We start from the raw sequence: 23,901 nt of genomic DNA, 5'->3' as shown, positions 1-23,901 counted from the left end.
TCAGTATACGCTCTCCTAATGAACACCTCCCATAAGCAGACACTTTTTTCAGTACATACCAAAACTCCTTACAACATTTTTTTTTGATTTTTTCTCTTGAGCGGACAACTTGTCTATAATATATTTTACACTTTGCTCATAAGCTTGGCACTTTTCTCCTTTACGTGTCCGTTTAAGAAATAGAACACTGTACTTATAAGAGCATAGTCAATTGAGGAGTCTCCGAGTTTTTTTTCGATAGGCATTTCATGAAAAAAAAAAATTTTTTAATTTAAATAAGCTAAAAAGCGTTTAAAAAATTTTAAAATAATATATAATTTATAAAAATATGTATTTAAAAATTAACAAAAATATATAAAAGTTAAAAAACTATATACAAATTTAGAAAAGTATATAAAAGTTAATAAATATATATATATATGTATATATAAATTAAAAAAATTTAAATTTACATATATGCACATGAAAATAGAAAAAATATATAAAAACTTAAAAATATATGTACAAATATAATAAATTAGACAAATATAGAATTATATAATATAAAAAAATAAAAATAAATAATTATAAAAGAATGAAAAAAATTCGTACTAAAATTAAAAAATACATATAAAATTAAAAAAGTAAATGTATAAAAATTTAAAAAAAAAAAAAATATATATAAACGTTAAAAAAATATATATAAAAACAAAGAAACACTATATAAAAATAAAAAATATATATAAAAATAAAGTAAAGGTATATACAAAAATTTAAAAATATATATAAAAATTAAACAAAAAATATATAAAAATAAAAAATATATATAAAAATAAAGAAAATATATATAAAAATTCAAAAAATAAATATAAAAATTAAAGAAAAATATATAAATTAAAATTACAAAAATATACATATATTGTATGTACAAATTCAAGAAATATGTATAAAAATGAAAGCAAAAAAGTATATAATTTAAAAAAAAAATTATAAAAATTAAAAAAAAAAATATAACAAATAAAAAAAATATCTCTAAATATTAACAATATATATATAAAAACTAAAACAATATATATATACATTAAAAAAACGGTATAAAAATCAAAAAAAAAACATATAAAAATTTAAAAATATATATAAAAATTAAAAAAAAATGTATAGAAAAATAAAAAAATGTATAAAAACTAGAAGAAGTATATAAAAATTAAAAAAAATATATTTAAAAATTAATAAAATATATGTAAAAATTAAAAAACTATATACAAATTTAGAAAAGTATATAAATAAAAAAAATTAAAAAATATATAAAAAATTAAAGAAATTTATCTGGATATAGAGATTAAAAATAAATAATGTTAAAAAAAGCTAAAAAAGCACTGAAGGCCTTGGTAGCTAGCATGTTTTGCTATTGTAGTTGTTGTATTTTTATTACACTAAAATCAAATCAATAATAATACCGACAGGAGACAGATATCAAGCCCACGGCACAAAACCTGACGAATAAGACGTGGAGTCTAAGCCTGGAATGCTGCAATTGACTAAAAACCTGTTGATATAAAATGCGGAATGAGCCACTCAACATTTTTCCGGCAAAAAACAACTCTAACACAAGCAAACGCTTTGGCTGTGGTTTCTGAAAGGCTTACAGAAGTTCTTAGTACTGATGGCTCGAAAGCGAAAGCTTCATCCTAGACTGCTAGCTGGCCCTCGCTGGTTTCTGTACCATTTCAAAAGCAGCATCAGTCTCGTTACGTAATAGACACACCACGTATTTGATACTCTTTTTACTGTTATTTTGGATTCTCTCTGTAGTCCGCATTAACTCGTCACTTCCTGTATTTACATTTATATGCAAGTAGAACTCAAAATAATGATTCCACATATATCAAATATGTGTAACTCATCACAAAGACGGCATACCTATGCATATGAATATTTTATACAAAAAAAAAAAAAAATAAGCACAATAACGTTTTATCTTGATTAATTTGCATACGAAATGTTGCACACCCAAATGTAATTTCCGGACCCAACATAAGTTGACCCACTCCAATGAAAAGAAGAGAGAATTGTTTAATGGAGGAATGGAAGCGCAAGCATATGAGTGCATGTGACGATGTATGTGTGCATGTTTGTATGTAGGTATGTATGTATGTATTTATGTATGTATGCATGTATGTATGTATGTGTATGTATGTATGTATGTAGTACACCATGCTTATATGCCCGAAAAGGGGTGTATTTGCCACTGCATTAGCAACCCTCTCCCAAAAAATAGGCAGACATGAAGAAATAAACAAAAAAAAAAAAATATAGCAATAAATGCCGCCACATGCCGCCGCTAGCTTTCACTGCAGCAACAACAAGTATAAACTGATTTTTGCCTTTCACGCGTGTCTGAGCTGAATGCTGCCATATGTTTTGTACAGTTGCATATTTTCGTATGAGTGCCCGATGATTTTGGCGATCTTGGGGAATGGTTGACTCTGCACAGCCAAATAAATGTAACGATATTTCATGTCGCTTGTTAAATGGTTTTTCTGTGTCATCACTGCGGAAACAAGTTACGCCCACCTTGGCACTAAAGTGTAGCTCTTTCAAAAATATGATTAGCTTCTTTCACTTGAAACAAAAAGGCTACCATTAAAGGAATAATGAATTTTCAACCCTTTTTTGATTATTACTTGTGGTTTTTCATCCGCTGCTTGGCAGTTAGCTTTGCTCACTTTTTGCCGTGTTATTCTAACACTGCAATGATTTTTCAAAAATACAAACAAAAGTCCATATAAATATGCAAAAACAAAAAGACTTTGCGCCTTGAAGCATGCTAGACATTGGCAAATTTGCACTCTTATGACAGTTACATGCACGCATTCATGGTACCTTTTTTTTTGGTTTATTTTTTGGTAGCAAGTGCACAGCTGCGCTTCGTTTGTCGACAATTTGCGCTTCGGAAATATTTTTAAGCACTTCTGTTCATCTACCTTTGCTGCATTGTTGTCTCTTGCCGCGCACACACACAGCCATACACACACAGCCAGCCTTGTTATTGGCATATTATTTTTTTTTTCTGCTTTTGTTTTTGCCGCTACTCAACAATTGCATGCAACAATCACATTGGTGCCGTCGTCGTTCGTCTTCTAGCAGTCGGCAACTGTAAAAAGATCGCTGTCAACAACAACAAAACCAACGAGAAATTGACATATGAAGGCACAAAAAAATAAATACATTCATTCATGTTTGGGGCGTCGCCGTCATCGTTGGCTGTCTGCACGCGATTTGCGAGTGCGTTGCACGTCTACGAATGTTTGCTGCTCACACACATACATACATATGTATATGAAAATGCCACCGCCGACGCCGCCCTCCCACCAGCTAGTTGTTGCCACCACACAGCACAATCCAATCAACTAACCTTTGCCTTTGTTGACTCAAGTACTTTGTTGTATTTTTTTTCCGGTTTTTTTGCTGTTTGCTCTTACGGCCCCTTAACGACTTAAATTACAATTTTATTAAGTACACGAAAGGGGCCCTCTGATAGCGTTTATTGTCTCGAATTCGCATTATTGGCGCCATTTCGTCGCATTGGTCAAAGGGAGGTGGGTGCTCCGTACACTCATAGTTCTTTGGCGGTAAACTATTTAAGGCTATGCGGAATGCAGAAAATTTAAACTACACTCAAATAAATTCAAGTAAAATGCATACAAATGCAATTTAATTAATATGTTTGTGTGTTCCACTAAAATTTTTCCAAAAGAACTTAAATCTCCACATCTTATAAATGAAAGTCCTGAAATATGTTGGTGTGTAAGCTAATAACTATGCGCTGCATGCACCGATTTACACAGAGTTTTTTTGTACTTTAAGCTAATCTTATCCACGAGGTTCTTAGTGACATAAATTACACAGATTTAAAAAATAGGCGTGTCTGTGAACGAAAATGTATTGAAAAATCACAAAATTAGTTTTCAAACTGCAACAAATGATGAATGACTCAACCGATTGGAGTGCTGTTTTTTTGTGCTATAAAAGTTTGATGTGTTTACCAACACTCTACAGTAATAAATTTATACATTACTTCTTATTACTATTGAAATTTTGAAATTAAAGGCAATTTTTTTTCTCAAATTTCTGTTTTGTCTGTATTTTATGCCAAAAGCCATGTCACAAAGTTGATAGGTCCTGGCACAAAAGTTGTATTTCCTGCTACTTCAACCGCCCCGAGAGATTTGCTTAACCCTGCCCGCCTCAAATTATATATCAAGTCAAGCGCTAATGGAAATCGCCAAAATATGGCAGTTTTTAGAAGTCTATAGGACCCATTCCAAAATAAAATCTATGTTTTCACCACTTGAGATATAAATATGATTCGTATAACTGTCCCAATCCCACAGTAGCTTCATATTCTGCAAAAATATTTCGAATAAAATGGAAGAATTTTTACAACGTTCGGTTCTACGTTACCGGAATGACCCGTATTTACATTCAGCCAAGAACTTGTCACTCCAGCACCATTCCCCGCAAATACTCTATATGGGGAATTCTCATGCTGCTACAAAAACAACAGAAATCGAAGCGTCAATACGACTTTTCGCTTGATCTCTATGAAAATCGAAGCCTTAATACGATTTTTCGGTTTATCTCTATGCCAGCGCCATCTAGCGGGTCCATCCTTTCAAGAATATTACTTTTTAAGATGCTAGGATATAATCCCAAGTCCGCCAATATCTAACATTTCTCGCAATATCTCGATCTCCACGCCATCTAGCGGGTAAAGTTTTAACGAGAAAATACACTTTCTTGCGTAACCAGTGGCATCAAAAAGTTTCATCTTTTTTTTTTAATATTAAATTTTAAGCAGTTAAGACATATTTTCACCCATATATAAAGGATCTAGGAAAAGACGCACCTAGATGTTGTTTTAAAATAATGTTTTATATTTATTGAAATATACGTGGCTTACTCACCTTCCCACGGACAGCCGACAATCTCGGCGCGCAGACACACCGTCCGATCGTATTGTCCATATGGGTAAATACGAATCTTCGACGCAAAAATTATCGGCTGCAGTAAATTTTCCACTTCACTGTATGTATTGATGTTGCCAGGCAGAATCTAGGTAAACCAAAAAGAAAACAAAAAGAAGGAAATATTAAAATTAAATAATTCTTCAATAAATTTAAAATAGTAAGTTTAGTCATAAAGTACATTTCAAAATAAGGACAACAATGCCCTCACTTCAAAGTTCTTATTTCCTTGATAACTATTAATAGAATAACTTAATCGGCTAAAATCTTAAAGTTTCCGAAAGGAGGAGAGCGCTAGTCAAATGTATATGAGACCCCCGAATAGACTAATAGACTACGAACGACCTTACATGAATTTGTATCCAAAGATATAAACTCTTACTTATAGTTAACTACCCAATACTGGCTTCAGTTACAGTTCATTCATATTCAGGAAGGTGACAGACTTAGGCTCACAGGGTCAATTATAACACCACTCCTTAGACTCAGTTAACGCCGTACCCCGTTGATGGAAGTATAACCTGTTTTTGTTTCTACACAGCTAACACGTTTATATGCGATCATCGAATCCAGATCCGCCAGGTAATAAAAAAGTGCTGGTGTAAAAAGCGCCATCTGACTCTCGATCGTTAGACGAAAATATTTGTTACTATTTTTATAACAGTTCTACTAAGCTCTGCACCGGTCAGTGCTCTACTAAGCACACTAATCTGCATTAAGACGTCTAAGGGCACGTTTAGGAAATACGACGTTTCGAAAGGCTGAGACCAATAGGATGAGACAAATCAGATGAGTTGCTCTCAGCTGACTTTTGAAGATATAGTATGCTTAGTTGTGCAGGGCCTCTTCACATTAAAAAGTAACCATATGTTTGGTATGTCGTGATCTATTCTCACATTCATGGAGCGACAGTTAAGGTAGATGTTAACTACACCTCGATGAAAGTCGTTAATTTCTTGACGAGGGTCCAACGAGTTCCACAGTGGACGTACTTATAACTAAATCTGGTCTCACATCTCAAGCGGTGGTCTTTTAAATGTCTCGGATGAAACAGACTGATGTCTGTCAGGTAGTCTCTACAATAGCAATCCAGCAAAAATTGCTTGCAAAGAGAACTTTGTTGCCGCACTCCACCTTGATTACGATTAGCATGCCATGAACAGGAGAGTAAGCTGCCGATGTCAAAAAGGAGCTCGCCAAACAGTTTTCTCATTTTCACGGATGGCTCCAGGGCCGAGCATGGTTCTGGCTCTGATGTCTCCATGGAATCCAGCGGGACAAAACTGCACTTTGCTCTTGGAATGTACGCATCTGTGTTTCTAGCGAAGGTGTATGCTGTTCAAGAAGCAATGAACTTTCTTGTGAAAAACAGATGAAGAGGCAGATCAACACAGGTTTAACTATGTCGGCGGGCATAATATCCTGAGTCCAACTTCTTTGGCGTGGAGCTCGTTCTGCCACTCTCTTCCGCAGCCATCAAATCGACGGTTAGCAAACGGGTTACTTCAACCCACAAGCGAGCTTGGCAGGCTGACAGAGGCTGTCATGTCCGACCGACTGTTGTAGGCCTCCTGTCATTAAACAGAAAGAACTGTAGGCAGCTAGTTGGACTGCTGACGGCCCACTTTTTATGGGCGAAGAACATGGAAAAGGTAAGCATGTCAGACAGCGTACTCTGCCGAGCATGTGGAGCGAAGAATAAGACGGCGGACCACTTGCTGTGCATCTGCCCGACCTTCACTCGAATCAAGCTTGAGGTCTTTGGAACTGATGTGTTAAGAAGCGACCACTTTGGCAACTTGGCACCACCAGATCTACTCAGTATTCTTCGGAGGTCGGGTAGATTTAAGAGAAAATTAAGAAGATAACCCGAGTCCAATACAATGGACCTAGTGTTGTCTGAGTGCTGTCAATGGTAACCCTTAACATCTTCGGATTTCTAGGGTCGGTATTTGTTGTCGTCGACTTCCAAGCTTGCGTTCAGCTTGGCCGTTGTTTTCTTAGAGGGGAATTTAAAATTCCTAGCAGTGAAGATGCTGAAAGTTTTGCAAGTTAACAGTTTACTTCGGAAAACAGCTCATCAACACCAACATAAGATGTCTCGATCAGTTATCAGCATGTAAGAGGAGATGAACAACCGCAGATGATTGAGGAAGTTTCAAGATGTAGCAGCTAAATCACAATGGAGAAGGTACTTCTTTCTGTGACACCCTTTTTCAATTCTTCGAGACATGCGGTTTGAGCTCTAAATGCCACTGATAATTCGCTTAGTCTCAGTTTCAAACCAGGAAAGGGTTTCCAGGTCTATTAGAAACGCATTTACATGAACTTAGTGGAAGCTTTCGATTAGCTCAGTGGCCGAAAACGTCATTAAACCCATTGTATTACCAGTGATTAGTAGTAAGCGTACACAAAGCGCCACCAGGAAGTGGGTAATTCGCACCCTTGTTTATGTCAGATCAACTTCTTTAAGATAGAGTTGACAGAGACCAACTTTATTAGGTCCCCGTCTAAGTACATTCGATTTTTTTCTTTTTTTTTTAATTCATAACCTCGACCCTTACTACCCTCCTACCTTCAAGAGAAGAGTGGAAACGGAACGAAGCAGCCGAGTCCATCCATGTATACACAGATGGCTTAAAGCTCGACGGCAGGGTGGGCGGAGGTGTATACCCCGAACATCTGGGGATCTCATTCAGTTTACGGCTCCCCGACTACTGTAATGCCTTTCAGGCTGAACTGTTGGCAATAACGAAAGCCGCGACACTGGTACAGCCGGATGCGATATCTGGAAATTATCTCTATTTACATTTTCAATGATAGCAAGGCGGCGATAAAATCCCTCACAAAACAGTTGACAACCTCCAAGGTAGCCATGAAATGCCGCACATCTTTTAACCGGATGGCTAAGACATTTCGCTTAAGAGTAACATTAATTCCTGGCCAACCCGACATTGAGGGTAACAGCAGAGCCGATGAACTAGCGAGGCTCGGCACCAAGTTGACCGATGAGTACATAGACAATGACATAGGCATACCCTTAGAAACATGTAAGCTACTTATCCTTGAAGAAATCGTAAGAACAGCGATTGAAAGATGGCGTAATAAAACCACCTGCAAAATCGCCCGTCAATTGTGGTCGGCTCTCAATGCTAAACGCACAGAACCTCTGCTAAGCCAAAATAAGCATAGACTTAGCACATTTATTTCAGTCATAACGGGGCACTGCCTAATAGGTAGACACGCCCAAAGGATGGGTGTTCAAGTACATGACTTCTGTAGGAGTTCTCTAGATGAGGAAAAGGAAGAGACCTCGCCCCTTCTGTGTCATTGTCCTGGCTTAGTCGGACGTAGATTTACCACTCTAGGTAAATTTCTATTTTTTTAACGAATTGGAAGATCTCAGTTCTGCAGAAATCAGAGATATTCTAAAATTTTTGAAAATCAGATACTGGTTTTAGGAGAGACAGAGAAAGCTCCCCATGCGGCATCACAATGTCGTAGCCTGAGTGTGTCCTACAGGACAACCGCACCAACCAAATCTAACCTAACCTCGATTATGAACCAATTAGCCCACAAATAGTACACTCCACTTTTCCCTTTAATCAAATCCCTTTAAATTTTTTCGCTTTAAAATGAAACCACACGAAGTTGACGCGCAGCATACAACATTTCATTCAATTGTAGGTATTCACGCACTCACCTCCTTTCCTTGTGTATTTTTCCATCGTAGCCATTTGGTGAATCCCGGCCGCCAATACTCCAGCACATATGCCTCTGTGTACTCTTGACCTTGACCCTTGCCATAGCGACCCTGCGTACGTATCGCCGTTATGACATGCGTTTGCAACAGATCCACCTGCAGATATTCCTTCAACGCATTTGAGACCATGTGTTTGGGGCACCAAGCGCCGCCATTATTATCGGTTTTCAGTCTGCAATGAGGTAAGTGAAAATGTACGCATATAAGTATGTATGCAAATGTATGTATATGTATATATATGTTTAATATAAGAGCATACAAGTATAATTGCGCTATAGATAGATAGAAAAAAGGCAGCAAAAACGAGCGAAAAAAGTTGTTGAAACAAAATCTGTGCGTTAATTAAAATTTGCGTGCACGACGTCTACCGCTAGGGTATCTCCGCCACAGTCAGTGCTGTGCGTAGCCAGGCATAAAAGTTAAGGTAAATGTTTGGCTGATTGGTGGCACGTTGATAAGCATCCGCTATAGTTCCCATCAACGCCATCGCCATCGCCGCCGCCGCCACTATGAAATATGCGCACAGTAGCAAATGCGGAATGGCTAGCCGCCATCGGGCCGCCCGCCCATTTCATTTTTTACTGTTGATTGCTTTGGCGGCCGTCGTTGTGGCTGGCTGACTATGATGGTGATGGTGGCGGAGTCTGCTTTTGGCCATGGTAACGAGTAGTCGCAACGGTAGTGGTAGGTAGTAGTTAAGTAGTAATGAACAGCTACTCTATAACAGCAGCAATAACAACAATTATGTGTGTATGTATGCGTGCAAAAAAATCTTTATCGAACTCTTAAGGCCAACGGCTGTTATTGAATGCGCTGTCGTTGTCGTCGTTAAATTTGTGGCATGCAGCACATTGTTCTGACATTTTAATACGCACAACGTGCAACGTACAACGCCAAAAGCGACAGCAACGCGGCAACAAAAACGTAGGTATGTATGTATGTGTGCACGAATAAAAATATATAAATTAATTGACTTTAAATGACGGCACCACACAGAGTTTGGCATTTGGCGCGCTTGAACGGAGAACGCATGCGGCAGCAGCAACAACAACAAACTCGTATCCACGAATGTTTCAATTTCAAGTGGCATGGCTTAACTAAATGCGGTTAAGGCGGTTTTTGCTGCAAATTGGCGTAAAGTATTTGCATGACTATCTTCCTCTATAGCCAATCAGCCACCTCTCCTCCCATCCATTTTACCTACACTTTCTCGCTGTAATAAGTTCGTTCGTTAAACCAACGTAGATGCGGAGTCAAGCAGCCAGCAAGTAGCAGCGGGATGTTGTCTACGTAATTAAGGATTAATTTAAATTATGTACTGCCACCGCTGCCACAACTCGAACGTAAATTGTCGTTTATTGATATCCCAAAAAACCGCAGCGTGGTTCGCTGGATTAGCACTAAACGAGCAGTAGCTGAGGTAATCGGGGGCGAAAAAAAGCCCATTGGCACGCAATAGTTGAATGACATAGTGCTCTGCACTGATTACCAGCTCCAGCTATTGCATCGAGGCAAAGCAAATCTTCGCCGAAGTGAATTACCAACGGCGGTAGCAGCGCTTGTCTTATTTAAAACTGGCAGAGAGGCAGCGAAAAGTTAGAAATTGTTACCCAGATAGGTTAGATTAAGTTGAGGGAGGGAGGAGAGTATGTGCGGGGGATTCATTGAGAAGAAAATATTATCCACTGTAAAGAGCTGGCACTCGAAGCACATTAACTTCCTCGGTGGGCACTTGTTTTGTGGGATATCCATATTATACAATTTAAGAGGCAGGAGTCCAAACATTGTTTCATAAACAGCCAAGTCAAGGTCCTTAGAAATCCAGTTGAAAACCAGAAGGCTCGGCGAGATGGGCTATCTCCATTTCTAATTATAAACCTAGTGATTAAATGGGATCCTAAAACCCTACAGCTCAAGTCAACGTGGCAGGTATTAGTAAATCATTTCTCTGCCTACCCCTTGACGAGTTAGCTCAAAACCCAGTTTTTTTAATTTTTCAAATATATTCATATTACTCTTGTCAACCTTTCTAAACATGTCAAAATTATGAAAATCGTTTATAAAACAAGAAAAATATCAAATGAGCAAAAACACTCTCTCATTTCAACTTGCCCTGGATGACTTCTTTCAGTAAAAGTGCTATTACTCACTCAAATTTCGCTTTGATTGCTCTCAAACTTTGATAGACGATAATACATTTTTCAGCCTTTCTACACATGTTAAAATTATGAAAATCGGTTGTAAAACAACAATAAGTAGTTGTGGCCGTAACCACCTCGAGGCCTTATAATCGATTTGGTTAGTTTTTAAACGGGTATATCGTTTTTATTTCATCAATATGTGAGTGTAATCTACAGAGAGTGTTTTAAATAGGGTAAATTTCCTAGCTAAGTAACATCGACCTCTAATTTCCACCTTCCCAATCTAGAGTTATCATTGAAATTAGTATTAGCCGGACCAATGGCATTACCATTACCATTACCATTACCATTACCATTACCATTACCATTGCCACTACCATTACCATTACCATTATCATTATCATTACCATTACCCTTATTGCTATCATAACTATTTATATTTACCATCACCATTCTCGTTACCATTTTCATTCCCATTACCATCACATTTTCAATTGCGGTTAACACTATCTTTGAAATTATTATAAATTTGACCATCGGCATTGCCATTACCATTAAAAATATTGTTATTAATGTTATTACGTTTCTCATTACCATTACCTTTAACAGTATAGCTCTCAACACGGTGACCACAGCTGTAACAAGTCTCATTATAATTACCACAGTCATTACCAGAATTATAAATAACGTGACCATTGACATTACCGATAACATTACGCGTACTAATGTTATTACCTGCACTATTACCATTACCACTACAAATACCTTTAATCTTGCCATTATTATTACTATTACCCTTATGATAATCATCACCATTACCATAATCATTATAACTATAATTACCAGTACCATCCACATTACCATTTTTATTTTCATTACTATTTCCATTACGATTACGTTTCCAGGCTGGCGGTTAATGCAATCTTTGGAACTATTATTAATATGACCATTGACATTACCAATACCATTACTCGTAGTAATGTCATTACCTCCACTATTACAATAGCCATTAATCTTGTTATTATGATTCTCATTCTCATTACTATTGCTTTATAAAAATCATCGCCATTACCATAACTATTGTGACTATTATAACCGTTTCGATTCCCATTACTATCACCTTACTTTGTCCTTAACTCCACATGTATTATAATAACCGTAGCTATTAAAATTACCTCCGTCATTACCATTACTATTAATATACAATTACCATTATCATTCCCATTACTTTTACTATTATCACCATTGGCATTATTTTTAGAATTATTGTTAATATCAGCATTGACAATACCATTACCATTACCATTCCATTACCATTACCATTACCATATCAATTACCATTCTCATTACCTACTTGTACTGGTGATTACTACCGACATTGGTAATGATAATCCTAATTTTAGTGGTAATGGTTATCATTTCTGTTCTCAATGTCATTACCATTACCATTACCATTACCATTACTTATTCCATTCTGACTCTCATGACCATTACATTTACCATTACCGCAACCATTATAACTATTATTACTATTACCATTGTCATTACTGTTCACATTACCATTACCAAACCATTACCATTACAATTACCATTCTCATTACCCTTTTGTACTGGGGATTACTACCGACATTGGTAATGATAATCCTAATTTTAGTGGTAATGGTTATCATTTCTGTTCTCAATGTCATTACCATTACTTATTCCATTCTGACTCTCATGACCATTATATTTAGCTCCACTACTACCATTACCAAAACCATTACTAGCATTATTACCATTGCAATTGTCATTACTATTCCCATTACCATTAAGAAATCATTATGATTACAATTACCATTATTCTTCCCACTACCTTTAACATTACCATTATCATTACGATTATGCTCATCACTCCCAAATCTTTCGTATAAGCTTTTAAAATGGTAAATTCTCTCTTATTTATTCCATTAAATTACATTATTGTAATCAACACTTACTAGATACATGTGGTCACCCTACCATCTGCCTAGCTTATACTACATGAATGCACCAGCAAGGCCATCCATCCGCCAGCACCTCGTGCGTGTTCGCTTAATTGCCAACATTTGTGGCTACAACGCATTTGGCTGTAAGTCGATTGGCGGTTTTTAAACTCATTTTCAACTACTCTATACCTTCACTCTTCATCATATCCACTCGTTTTTCGCTTTCCTGTATGCCTTTTATTAATGTTACAAATATCCTCTTTCATTTGTGGCAAGAGTTGCTCGAAATAGTGGAGGTTTGCTGTTGAGACAGGTTGTGGCTTTGGCATGAAATATGTTTATGCTGAGTTTAATTTGTTACCAACAAGAACTTAATCAATAGCTTTACTCGTTTAAGCGAATCCGTGGGGGTTCAATTGGCAAATAACTAGCACAAAAAAACCGCCAAGCATGGACAAACCTATCTTTGGTAAGTTAACTCGAATTTTCTAGAGTAGAGTGGGGGGAAAGCTTTGATTGGACAGTACATGGTGAGGGTAAAACAAATATATACATCATAAAATCACACAGGCTGTGGAATTGAGTGCAGGATATACTTTTGTTTCTAAATAAAAATAACTCTCCATCAATCCAGGTTAATTAGTGAGTTAAGGAAATACTTTGTTTTCTATTATTATATAAGTAGAATAAAAATATTTTTTCTGCACTATCCTGCCATATTCAAAACTACTTTCCCCCAATGAAACATTTTCCATGATTTTATCGAAAATTTTCCCTTATCTCTTTATCTACATTTTTATATTAGTTTATTAGTTATTTACGTTCTTATCTACAAATCGTTTGTCAACAATAATTTAGTAATTTTTATGTTGTTTTTTTCGCATTAAGCTTATGAGCTGTTACCCGCCGCGTTGATACGTTCTGATTGCCATCTTATCTTCATCAGGCTACAGTGCAACCATTTCCACCGTTGTAGGTACCCGATCGTTTTGTGTGTTATATTCAATTCACTAGAAGTTAATCAGCTATTACCAATAGCAGCCAATAATAAATAAGGGTGAATGTTACATTTTATATATCATCTTCGTATCGCCTAACCCTAATCGAATTAATTTGTATTTCACATAACGAGGAGCAGTCCTAGCACTCGACTCTATTTATTTACTTTGAATTCATTTTTAACCGCCCTATGCGATGCAAAAATCTACAAATCGTGTTCCATAAAAACCCATCCGTCCTAATGCTGATAAGTGTAAGAGTTCGCAATGTATTTACGCCAAATATGTACCCTTTAGCAGGAACTAAGGCTCCCTTCGCACTCATTTTAACCCGCACGAGTCTTTCGTGTGCGGCCACCTCCATGAAATTATATGCTTAACATTTTTATGGAACATTTTAACCCTGTGGTGACAATTTTTTAATAGCCTTTCATTATAGCTATCATGCGAATGAGTCGAAAATGCCCACTGAAATGCAAGATAGAGGGTAAGAAAATTCTCCCTTAATTTCTACTAAAAAAGTAAAATGTGGCAACGCCATACGCAAATAATTTTGATTAAGGCTTTGTTCATTATTTTAAATATATTTTGTTTGATGCCCATATTCTACCCAATGATTAAGTTTTGGTATTAGTTCAAGATTTTCTTGAAAATTAGATGTTAAGGTCATACCATTTAAAAATGTTATTCGAAAAAAATTGCTTCCGTATCCTTTTACGACTTGCTTAGGTTTAAATGTTTAGTTTTACTCCACAAGATCATAAACACTCAGAAACCCACATACCTCAAAGATCGACTTACGCCTTCAAAGTCCTGCCGTTCTTTAAATTTAGTCCCGATGAAATACAGTTGTTTGGTGACTGAACGTCAACACTTTGTGTTCTCTGTCCGTCTTTGGAATACCTTACCTTACAAAATTAAACGTATAAATGAAAGCTGTAATTTTAATTTTAATTTTGATTTTACTGTTAATCCTTTTATGTAAACTATTCTTAAGGTCAATCATTGTAAAAATAACCTATGGCTGCATGTTTTGACTTTAATAATAAATAAATAAATAAATAAATAAATAAAATAAATAAATATTTAATATAGTTATATATTAAATTAATATATGTATATGAATCAGTTTTCATAGTTGAAATATTTGCATAATCAATTTATTAAATAAGAAAGCACGTGGCAACACTTGAAATACCTTTTCATCTGATACCCATATCTTAACTTCAAATGAAATGTATATATAACAGGTGGCAAAACTTGATGAAATATATTTTTTATTAAATTTTGCTTAAATAATATACCTTTCATCTGATACCCATACCTCAATTTCAAATTAAATTAAAAAAACAGGTGGCAACACCAGATAAAAATATATTTTTTGTTAATGCTTCCTTGAATAACTTTCATCTGATACCCATATCTTAATTTCAAATGAAATTAAAAAAAGGTGGCAACACCAGATAAAAATATATTTTTTGTTAATGCTTGCTTAAATAACTTTCATCTGATACCCATACCTTAATTTCAAATGAAATTAAAAAAAACAGGTGGCAACACCAAATAAAATATATTTTTTTGTTAAATCTTGCTTGAATACCTTGTATCTGATACCCAGACCCATATCAAATGAAATAAAAAAAAACAGGTGGCAACACCAGATAAAATATATCTTTTATTAAAGCGTGCTTGAACACATTTCATCTGATACCCATATCTTAATATTCAAGTGAAATTAGTGAAACGTGGCTATTTTTGCAAGTGGCAACGCCCTCGAAAAAATTGTTTTTTCTTAAAAATAGTTGCTTTGATGCTTATGTTTGTAAGCCACATATGTCTATTTTTTAATAATATTTTCTTCTTAATTCAAGCATGTGGCAACTTCTTGTTTTCGAAATAAATTTTTCTTGTTGCTTTTTTATGTTGCTTTCATACTTATACGACGGCATTTGAGTCAATAAATATTTTTTAAATATCGTAATTTAGTTTTCTTAATACAAACAAGTGGCAACACCTTGCTCAAATGGCAAGATAGTACCTGTTAGCTACTACAAGTAAAATATTGTTGAAATCGGAGTGATAATTTTTGAGCGATCCCTTTCTCTGTAAATCACTTGTTAAGTCGTTCGCTTACAGGATAGAAAAGCAAAAGCAAAGTCTGCGTTTGGTAAGGGCTTCATACTGTTTTCCTGCTTCACACTGTTTTCCTGTTCTCCGTCATACAATCTTACCTGGAAATAAAACCTATGTGCTACAGCCCAAATTGCCCACTACTGTATTACTCAGCAAATACTAGTGAGGAAGCTTGTCACAACACTAACGTGGTGACCGTTGAGGTTAAGGAGTGTTTTCGAGCTCCGTACTGAAATTTCCCGACATGACGGTTTAAGCTTGCCTATTAACTCATCTGTATTCGCTTAGTAATATTAGGTCGTCTTATTCATTTATGCATGCAGACATACAAGTTGCACTTAATCGAGTTCTGTGACAACCGAAAGGTAGGCTCCTGGGCCTATGAATGCCTAGGATGTCATTTCGAATGAATGAATGCATGGCAGTTTGCACATCGACCTTAACATCTTTTGTGCATTTTACTCTTCGCAATATCTCATCAATTCTTTCAATGAAACTAAGCTGGTGCTTGGTTGCTCTGAACGTATTACTTCTTCTTCTTTGAATTGTTTACTTCTTCGTCCGAAACCGCATCACATTCAAGAAGCAAGAGTGAAGGTGTTTCTGGAGATGATAGCTCGCAAAGTCGACAAGAATCGTTAGGCCATATACCGATACTGTGCAAATGACTGCCTAGTCTGCAATGACAGACGAGAATATTATTGACCATTCTCGGTTTGCCCTTAGCGCGGCTTATGAGATGTTTGAAGCTCTACTAGACTTTGATTGGATCATAGTTTAAGTTTCGTAGCTTTACTTCGTCACCACTGAGCTCTTTCTGTATGAGTTTGACCCCCTTTTACTGACGAGAATATATTATAGTTCATTGTCTATGAAGAGGTCTACTCTGTTCATGTCTGCTTCACATCTCATAACCAGGAATTCTAACTAACCTATTTCACATTCTATCAACTGACTACTGGACACTCTTAAATTCTTAATTTTTCTAATTTCCTACTTGTTTTGGTTTCCATTACCATTTCTTAAGTATGACGGCGCAGTTCACTCAGCTAATAGATACTACTTCCTTTTAAAAGCCGCATTTGGAGTGCTTAAAAATCCTCCGCCTTATCGCTTATGGATTGGCTTGGCTTGTAAGGCTTCACGTAGAAGTTTCACGGCCAACCAAGAAATTAGCTCTGAGTGCAAGCAGTGCTTATTACACACATTGAAAGAAGTAAACGAGTATAAATGGAAGTGGAGTAATTTGTGGAAAGCGTTTGGCTGATGGTTGGAGTTAAACGGAGCTAAAGTCCAACTTCTGTGGCGGTAACAACAAAAATACTAAAAATACATAAAAGTATTTGGCTCGTCTGCTTGCTTGCCTGGCAAGTTCATTACAATATTACTGCCATAAAAATTAAAATGCAAAAAAGTGGGAGAAAATAGAATCCAAACCAAAGCAGAATTTACAAAAGAAGAAAAAGCTAACTGCATAGTGAAGACGAGCGCATCCACTACACCGCAGGTATCTGCAGTAAAATGTCGGAAAACAAATACCGACTGCTGTTATCGAATTACCCGAGATTAGCTTAATGACAGTTGATGTTGTTGGAATTTATATTAAATAGCTGATTTTTGTTGTATGTAAGAATGTACCTATGTAGAGCGTACGAGCACGAAGTGGCATTATGTTGGTTGAGTGGTTCAGTAGATCTTCCGCTACTTGGAATTACTACTTAAAATATTTAAAAGCAACAACAACAACAACAACTAGCAAAAATATGTTGTGATTACCACTGCATAAAAATTTTCTTCACATTGACAGTGCATTAAATTTGCTACTGCCAAATGGCATAGCGCATACACATAAAAATGGAGTGAAATCAGTGAAGCGAACAGCAGAATGTTTCCACGGATGTGGTGGCATGCAAGCAATTGGCGGTTGATGATGAGAATGTATTTGGTGTAAAGGACATGCGGTAGCATGAGGAGGACACAATAAAATGTGGCTGAATTGGAAAATAAAAACAGGAAGAAAAAGAAAACTAAAAAGGAAACAAACAAGCACACAAGCACACCCATACACATGCAATGAAATATGGAAAAGAGGATAACTGAAAAAAAGGAAGAAAAAAAATAACAGCAGAGAAAATTATTCAGCAAGCACAGTGCGTTGATTTGTTGTGCTTTCTGCATGTTGCAGCAACATCAATTGTGTCATTGTCAATGTTGCGGCCACATTAACTCGCAGCATTATTTGTTTGGCGTTGATTTCGTGACAGTTGTTGTAAGTTAAGGGCTACCTCGTTCGCAACCAGCTACAGTAGCTGAATTTTTTCCGGTTTGTTAACTTGAGCAATAACAATAATTAAAGTGAGGTTGCAAAAGTTAGTGAGACAGAGAGGAGGAAGAGGGAACGGGTGAAATGAGAGGCAATGCATATTTTTTCAGTTATTAGCAATTCAGATGCTAACTTTACGGACCACAAGTTGGATATACACAAAGAGATAACAGCAAAAGTACCCTACTGAGAAACTTGCTGATTTTGAACTACCTACCTTGACACTAGTTTGCTTTTTAGCTGAAGTAGTAGAAGTCATACTACGTTTTTTGATGCGAGCAAGTGCAATTTTTAAATGTCAATTGTAAGCCTATGCAATAGAATTGTATCTTATAATGAAAAAGTTAGCTTGTGCATTAGCATTACAACATGTAATAAACTAGTTCGTAGTGGGCCAGTTACTGAACTAGTTCTTTGTGGGCAACTTTTCGAACTAGTTCACAGTGGACCACTTATTGAACTAGTTCACAATAGACAAATTTCAATTTGTGGAAGCATCAGCAAAAAAATTAAAAAGTAATAAAAAACTGATAATTGAATTTAAAACAAAAAAATATTTTATTGTAATTTAGAATAGAAATAATAAAAAACTGATAATTGAATTAAAAAAAAAAAAATTTATTGTAATTTAGAACAGAAATAACACAAACAATTTTTTTTTCTTTATATATACAATATTTTTTTTTTTGACTTCAGATTTCATTTTGAAAATTACATATTTTTCCAGAAATTAAATGGGAGCTACGGCAAATTATTATAACATTTTTATTATTAATAAAAAATTATGAATGAAAGTTTCAAAAATTTGTAATTGTATATTTGTTCTGAAACCAAATGAAAACAACGTCAAAAAAAGTATTAAATATCGACAAACTATTTAAAAACATAACAACAAAAGAAACAAAAAACTCAATTGAAGAAAACCTTTTCGCACACCCCTCCAACTGGTAATTTTGCAACTAGTACAATTCGAGTCACTCTCGGCGCAGTTTGACGTCTTCCATCAAATGCAAGTTAATGAACTGAAATGTCTGCTGACTACAAACATTGACTTTTCATCTACATCACTACAGGTTATAAGTGAAGCATCGCACAGCCAAATAAAATAAAACAGCTAACCATAGACTTTTGCAACAGACAACAAACATCGATGGTCTAAAAGTCAGTTGCTTTAGGCCAACAGCATCAAGGCATGACGCTGGCTGCCAATCGTCGTGAAGTAAATAGCATACATAAATATAATCGTAAATGTGTATGTAGTTAACTGTTGGTTGTTGCATGTCAACCACATCAACGAATTCAGTTGCAGGCAGTTGCAATAACGCAAAGTGGTTCGAAGTTAAGAAAACAATAAATGAACATAAAATAAAAAAGGCAAATTTACGACTTCTTCAGCGCCACAACAACAACAACTTGACGTTAACTAGTCTTGCTAACTATATTTTAATGATTTGAAGTTCAGGAAGAATGCTGACTGCGGACTGCCGACTGCTGACTGCTGATTGTCAATTTCATGCGGATTATGATGTGGCATTGTAAAAATCCAAACTTTATTGCTTGACTTCATTGAAGAAGTTTTTAATTTCCGTTGGTTATAAAATAATTTATGAAGAAAAAAACAATAAATACAAATACAGAAGAGTTTAACTTCAAGTGGAATTTTAGTTTATATAAATCACAATTTTGCGTCAACTACAGCGTGGACGGTACCACGCCTATTCTTCACAGTCTATTTGAATAGTATTACACTACACCACACTGCTCCCTTGTCAAGGCTTGTCTACGCTTGGAAAGAAGATATAGCTGCTCCATGAACAAATGCTGCGGACACAGTTTAATGCAGCGATCCGGAAGTCTAAACTCAAGCTTAATAGAGAGCTCTCAACAGAGGCATGATTGCTCTTTAACCTTTCCATCCAACATCGAACCAATCCTGGGCGAGAGGTACCATCCATCGCTCATTGCCCATAGGCAGTGATAAAGTGCAACTGATATTTTTAAAGTTCTGTCCTAAGTACCACTGTGTCCAGGGGAAACCCGGGAAACTTTCTTTTTCCGCATTTGCAATACCTAATAGACATAATTTTGACTAGTATATGGCGACTTCATTCACATGGAAACCAGCAATAATAACTTAAATAATGTCAATCAGAAAATCCAACGGAAAATCTCTCTAACTGGCAAGTGGTATCTTGGGCTATGTAGTGGGTAGTTGAGGAACAAAGTTCTCCCTCGTTGAACAACATAACACTTCCCACAAATTCCTCATGGAATTCGTGCTAATTAATCTCGTAGAAGCTTGGCCGAAGGCAGCAGCTCGCATTGGCAAATGAGACCTCTTCTTCAAAAAGCAAACAACCCAAAAGTTGGCATGTAAGTTGTCTTGGGCATTTGTTATATGGAAAAAAAGAACCAAGCGCTCTGTGCCGATGGGTAACTTTCCATGCATCTTCCAAGCGAAGGTTTATGCCATCTGTCTATGTGCAGAGATCAATTTAGATAGGAATCTCCGTAATGAGAGAATTATCATTTTGAGCGACATCCAAGCGGCACTCAAGGCACTGTCATCCTGTGAGGTTAAGTCCTAACTGGACCTTGAATGTATCGGAGAAATTGAACTTGTTACGAGCGCACAATGGCGTAAGACTAATTTGGCATGAGAAGCAGCGGTATCGTTATTAATAGGAGCCGAGTCCTTCCTTGCTATGGAAAAACACACCATCAAAAAGTTGTTCAGTGAGAAGTGAAGAGCCAAGGCTAAGAAAGGTTAGCTGTCAATGTGCTATGCGACTATGTCAGGCGCAATCCTCGTTGGTGGGTACAACCAAAAGCGGTTTAGAAAACTCATAACCCTCACCAAGGATATACTGATTTCTCGTGACAGATCATGGGCATTCCTCCAGACCCGGTCATCTTCACAGTATTGGGATATGGGACGACACTGACTCGTGTCGTTTCTGCGACCAATCCCCGGAAATTCCAATACATCATTTCCTTGAATGTGTCGCTATAGCGCGGAGAAGATTGAGACATCTCGGCCAATTGCGGACAGAAGAAAGGCACATACGCTCAGTCCAACTCAGCTCTATCTTAGGTTAATTAAGAAGGTGGCTTTGCATGCGAGCCCTAGAAATTTCGATTTGTTTTTAATTTTGATGAAAATTTCTTGATTTTTTGAAATTTTGCACACGTTTTGAAACTTTGAGTTATATGGTTTTTGTTGGAAAAGAAAATAAAAGAATATAAAAAAATTAAAAAAAAAAAATAAAAAATTAAAAAACAAATAATAAAATTATTTAAGAAAAGGAAAAAAAGAAACAAACAAAAAACAAATGTAAAAAAATAAAAAAAAAATTAAAAACATAAAAATTAAAAAAATAAAAATTAAAAAATAATAGTAAAAAAAATGGAAAAAAATAAAAAATAATAATCATAAAAACATAACATTAAAAAATAATCTAAAAAAATAATAATAAAAAAAATGAAACATAAAAACATAAAATTAAAAAATTGAGAAGAAAGAAAAGAAAAAAATTTAACAAAACAAAAAACTGTTTTTAAATAAAAATATGACAAAAAAAACATAAAAAAGGAAAACAAGGGGAAAAAGATATAAGAAAATAAAAAAAGAATAAAAAATAAGTAAATAGTCAAAACTTTGCGTTATGTCGCGGTCTATTACCATGAACACAGGTGTAAGTACATATTTTTTCCATTACTCCATCTTTGGTCTGCATCAAGCAATCGAAGGCTTGGAATACCATCTCAACCACTGAAGCATTCAAGTAGTACAATAAACATAACTACATAAAATTAAATATTTTTGGTTTTCAATTAAAACCATTAAACGGTAACTGGAATAATTGAAGAAGATATTTTATGAGAAAAAAGTTTGTTTTAATTATTTTCACCACAAAAAACGCCGTTCATTTACATTCATTTTTCTTTTAAGTGTTCCGCCGAAGCCCACTAACCGACCATTCAAACCACAATGAAACTCAATTATGAATTTAGCCAACAGCAAGCGGCGACCTCGCTGTGATTTCTTATAAAAACATGCCAAAACATGCAATTAATTTCATTACCAAAAAGAAAAAACAAAAAAAGAAGTCCACGTCTTAAAGCAGAAATTAAAAGCCTATTTTTCTTTACAACGGATTTGCTGCTCATCAGCGTTTAATTGTAAATAGGTATTTATGTATGAATGTATGCCTGTATGTATGTACATGCATCTATAGAAGAGATATAGTGATTTTGTAGTTACCCAGTGGGCAAATCAACCAGTTCTGAATTACTGTACTACCAGGTTGCTCTGCAGCTGAAGTAGTTCGTCTTCTATCTTTTTTCAGTGTTGGCTACTTATATTCTAATATTGCGATGTGCCACGAAATTTCAATTGTTAGCCTAGGCAATAGCATCATCTCATTTAATGAGCTAGTCAGTTAACCCATTCGCCATTTTTATGCCAATGCACGAACTAGTTCATAGTGGACCAGTTAACGAACTAGTGGTACCTGTATGAACATTACATCATGGACGAGAAATGCCATGCATCAGTGTTATAAAAGTTAAAGCTCTAGCTCATAATAGACTTAAAAAAATCTGGTTCAATTTATCACTAAAATCACTAGTTTTGGTCGAGTTGAAAATGAAATAAAAATTGATAGTTGAAATTATCACAAACATTTTACTACAAATGAAAATGGTTTTTATCTTCAAATTTGTATTCGACTCGAAATAATTTTTTTTGTAATAAATACAGTACTATCTCAATAAGCCGGACACCCTTAATGTTAGGGGTCGTCCGGATTATGGGGGTGCCCGGATTATAGATGATTTTTGTTTTTCAACTAAACGTTGTTTTTTTGAAATGAACATAACGCAATTCAGATATATGTATGTACATAAATAGTTTTATTAAATTTTTTTCAATATTTTTTAATATCATACTTACATAATAATATGTACATCTGTACATAATCAAACATTTTTTTTATTTAGTATGTACTATTTCATTTCACATTTAGTCGCGAATTTTCTAGTGGCATCACGTTTCTTTTTTATGTCAAAAACAGTAGATTTGTTGACACCAAATTCTGTTTCAAACCATCTTAATGATTTTCCTTTATCAAGGAGATCTAAAATTTCACATTTTTTCTGAAGAGTAAGGGTTTTATGAGCCCTTTTATTAAATTTTCCACTGCTCATAATAGTAATGTCCACTCAATTCAGTTTGTCACTAAAGAATAAACACAACGCGTGATTTATGCTGTTGCATTTCGTATACATATATTGTTGTTAAAGTACCGCTATTTTACGAAAAACTCACAAAGCAAACTAAAAATCAAAATACATATGTATGTACATATTGCGAAGCAAATTTGAAAAATGTCCGGATTATAGAGCAAAAAATGTTAAACTGTCCGAATTATGCAGTTGTCCGGATTATAGATGTGACCGGACTACCGCGTGTCCGGATTATCGAGATAGTACTGTATTAGTGCATAAAACATCACTAAAGCATCATCATAAAGCAACATAGATAATGGCAGAATATTGTTTTACATACAGTT

General features: G+C 35.4%; 1 protein-coding gene across 3 annotated transcripts in view; it reads right to left on the bottom strand.

Moving 5' to 3' along the window:
- The window catches only part of LOC128864940 (uncharacterized), a 271,539-nt gene that overhangs the window by 96,901 nt on the left and 150,737 nt on the right, over positions 1–23,901 (bottom strand). For all 3 annotated transcript variants that reach the window (XM_054104726.1, XM_054104725.1, XM_054104727.1), the window contains 2 exons: positions 8,710–8,941; positions 4,947–5,094 (listed from right to left, as the gene is read on the bottom strand). In XM_054104726.1, coding sequence (XP_053960701.1) covers positions 4,947–5,094; positions 8,710–8,941 — 380 coding nt within the window. The remainder of the gene's footprint in view (positions 1–4,946; positions 5,095–8,709; positions 8,942–23,901) is intronic.

This window comes from Anastrepha ludens, chromosome 5 (genome assembly GCF_028408465.1).
Source record: "Anastrepha ludens isolate Willacy chromosome 5, idAnaLude1.1, whole genome shotgun sequence".
Classification (NCBI taxonomy): Eukaryota; Metazoa; Arthropoda; class Insecta; order Diptera; family Tephritidae; genus Anastrepha; species Anastrepha ludens.
The sequence above is the reverse complement of the archived record's forward strand: the minus strand, read 5'-3'. Positions and strand labels throughout refer to the sequence as shown.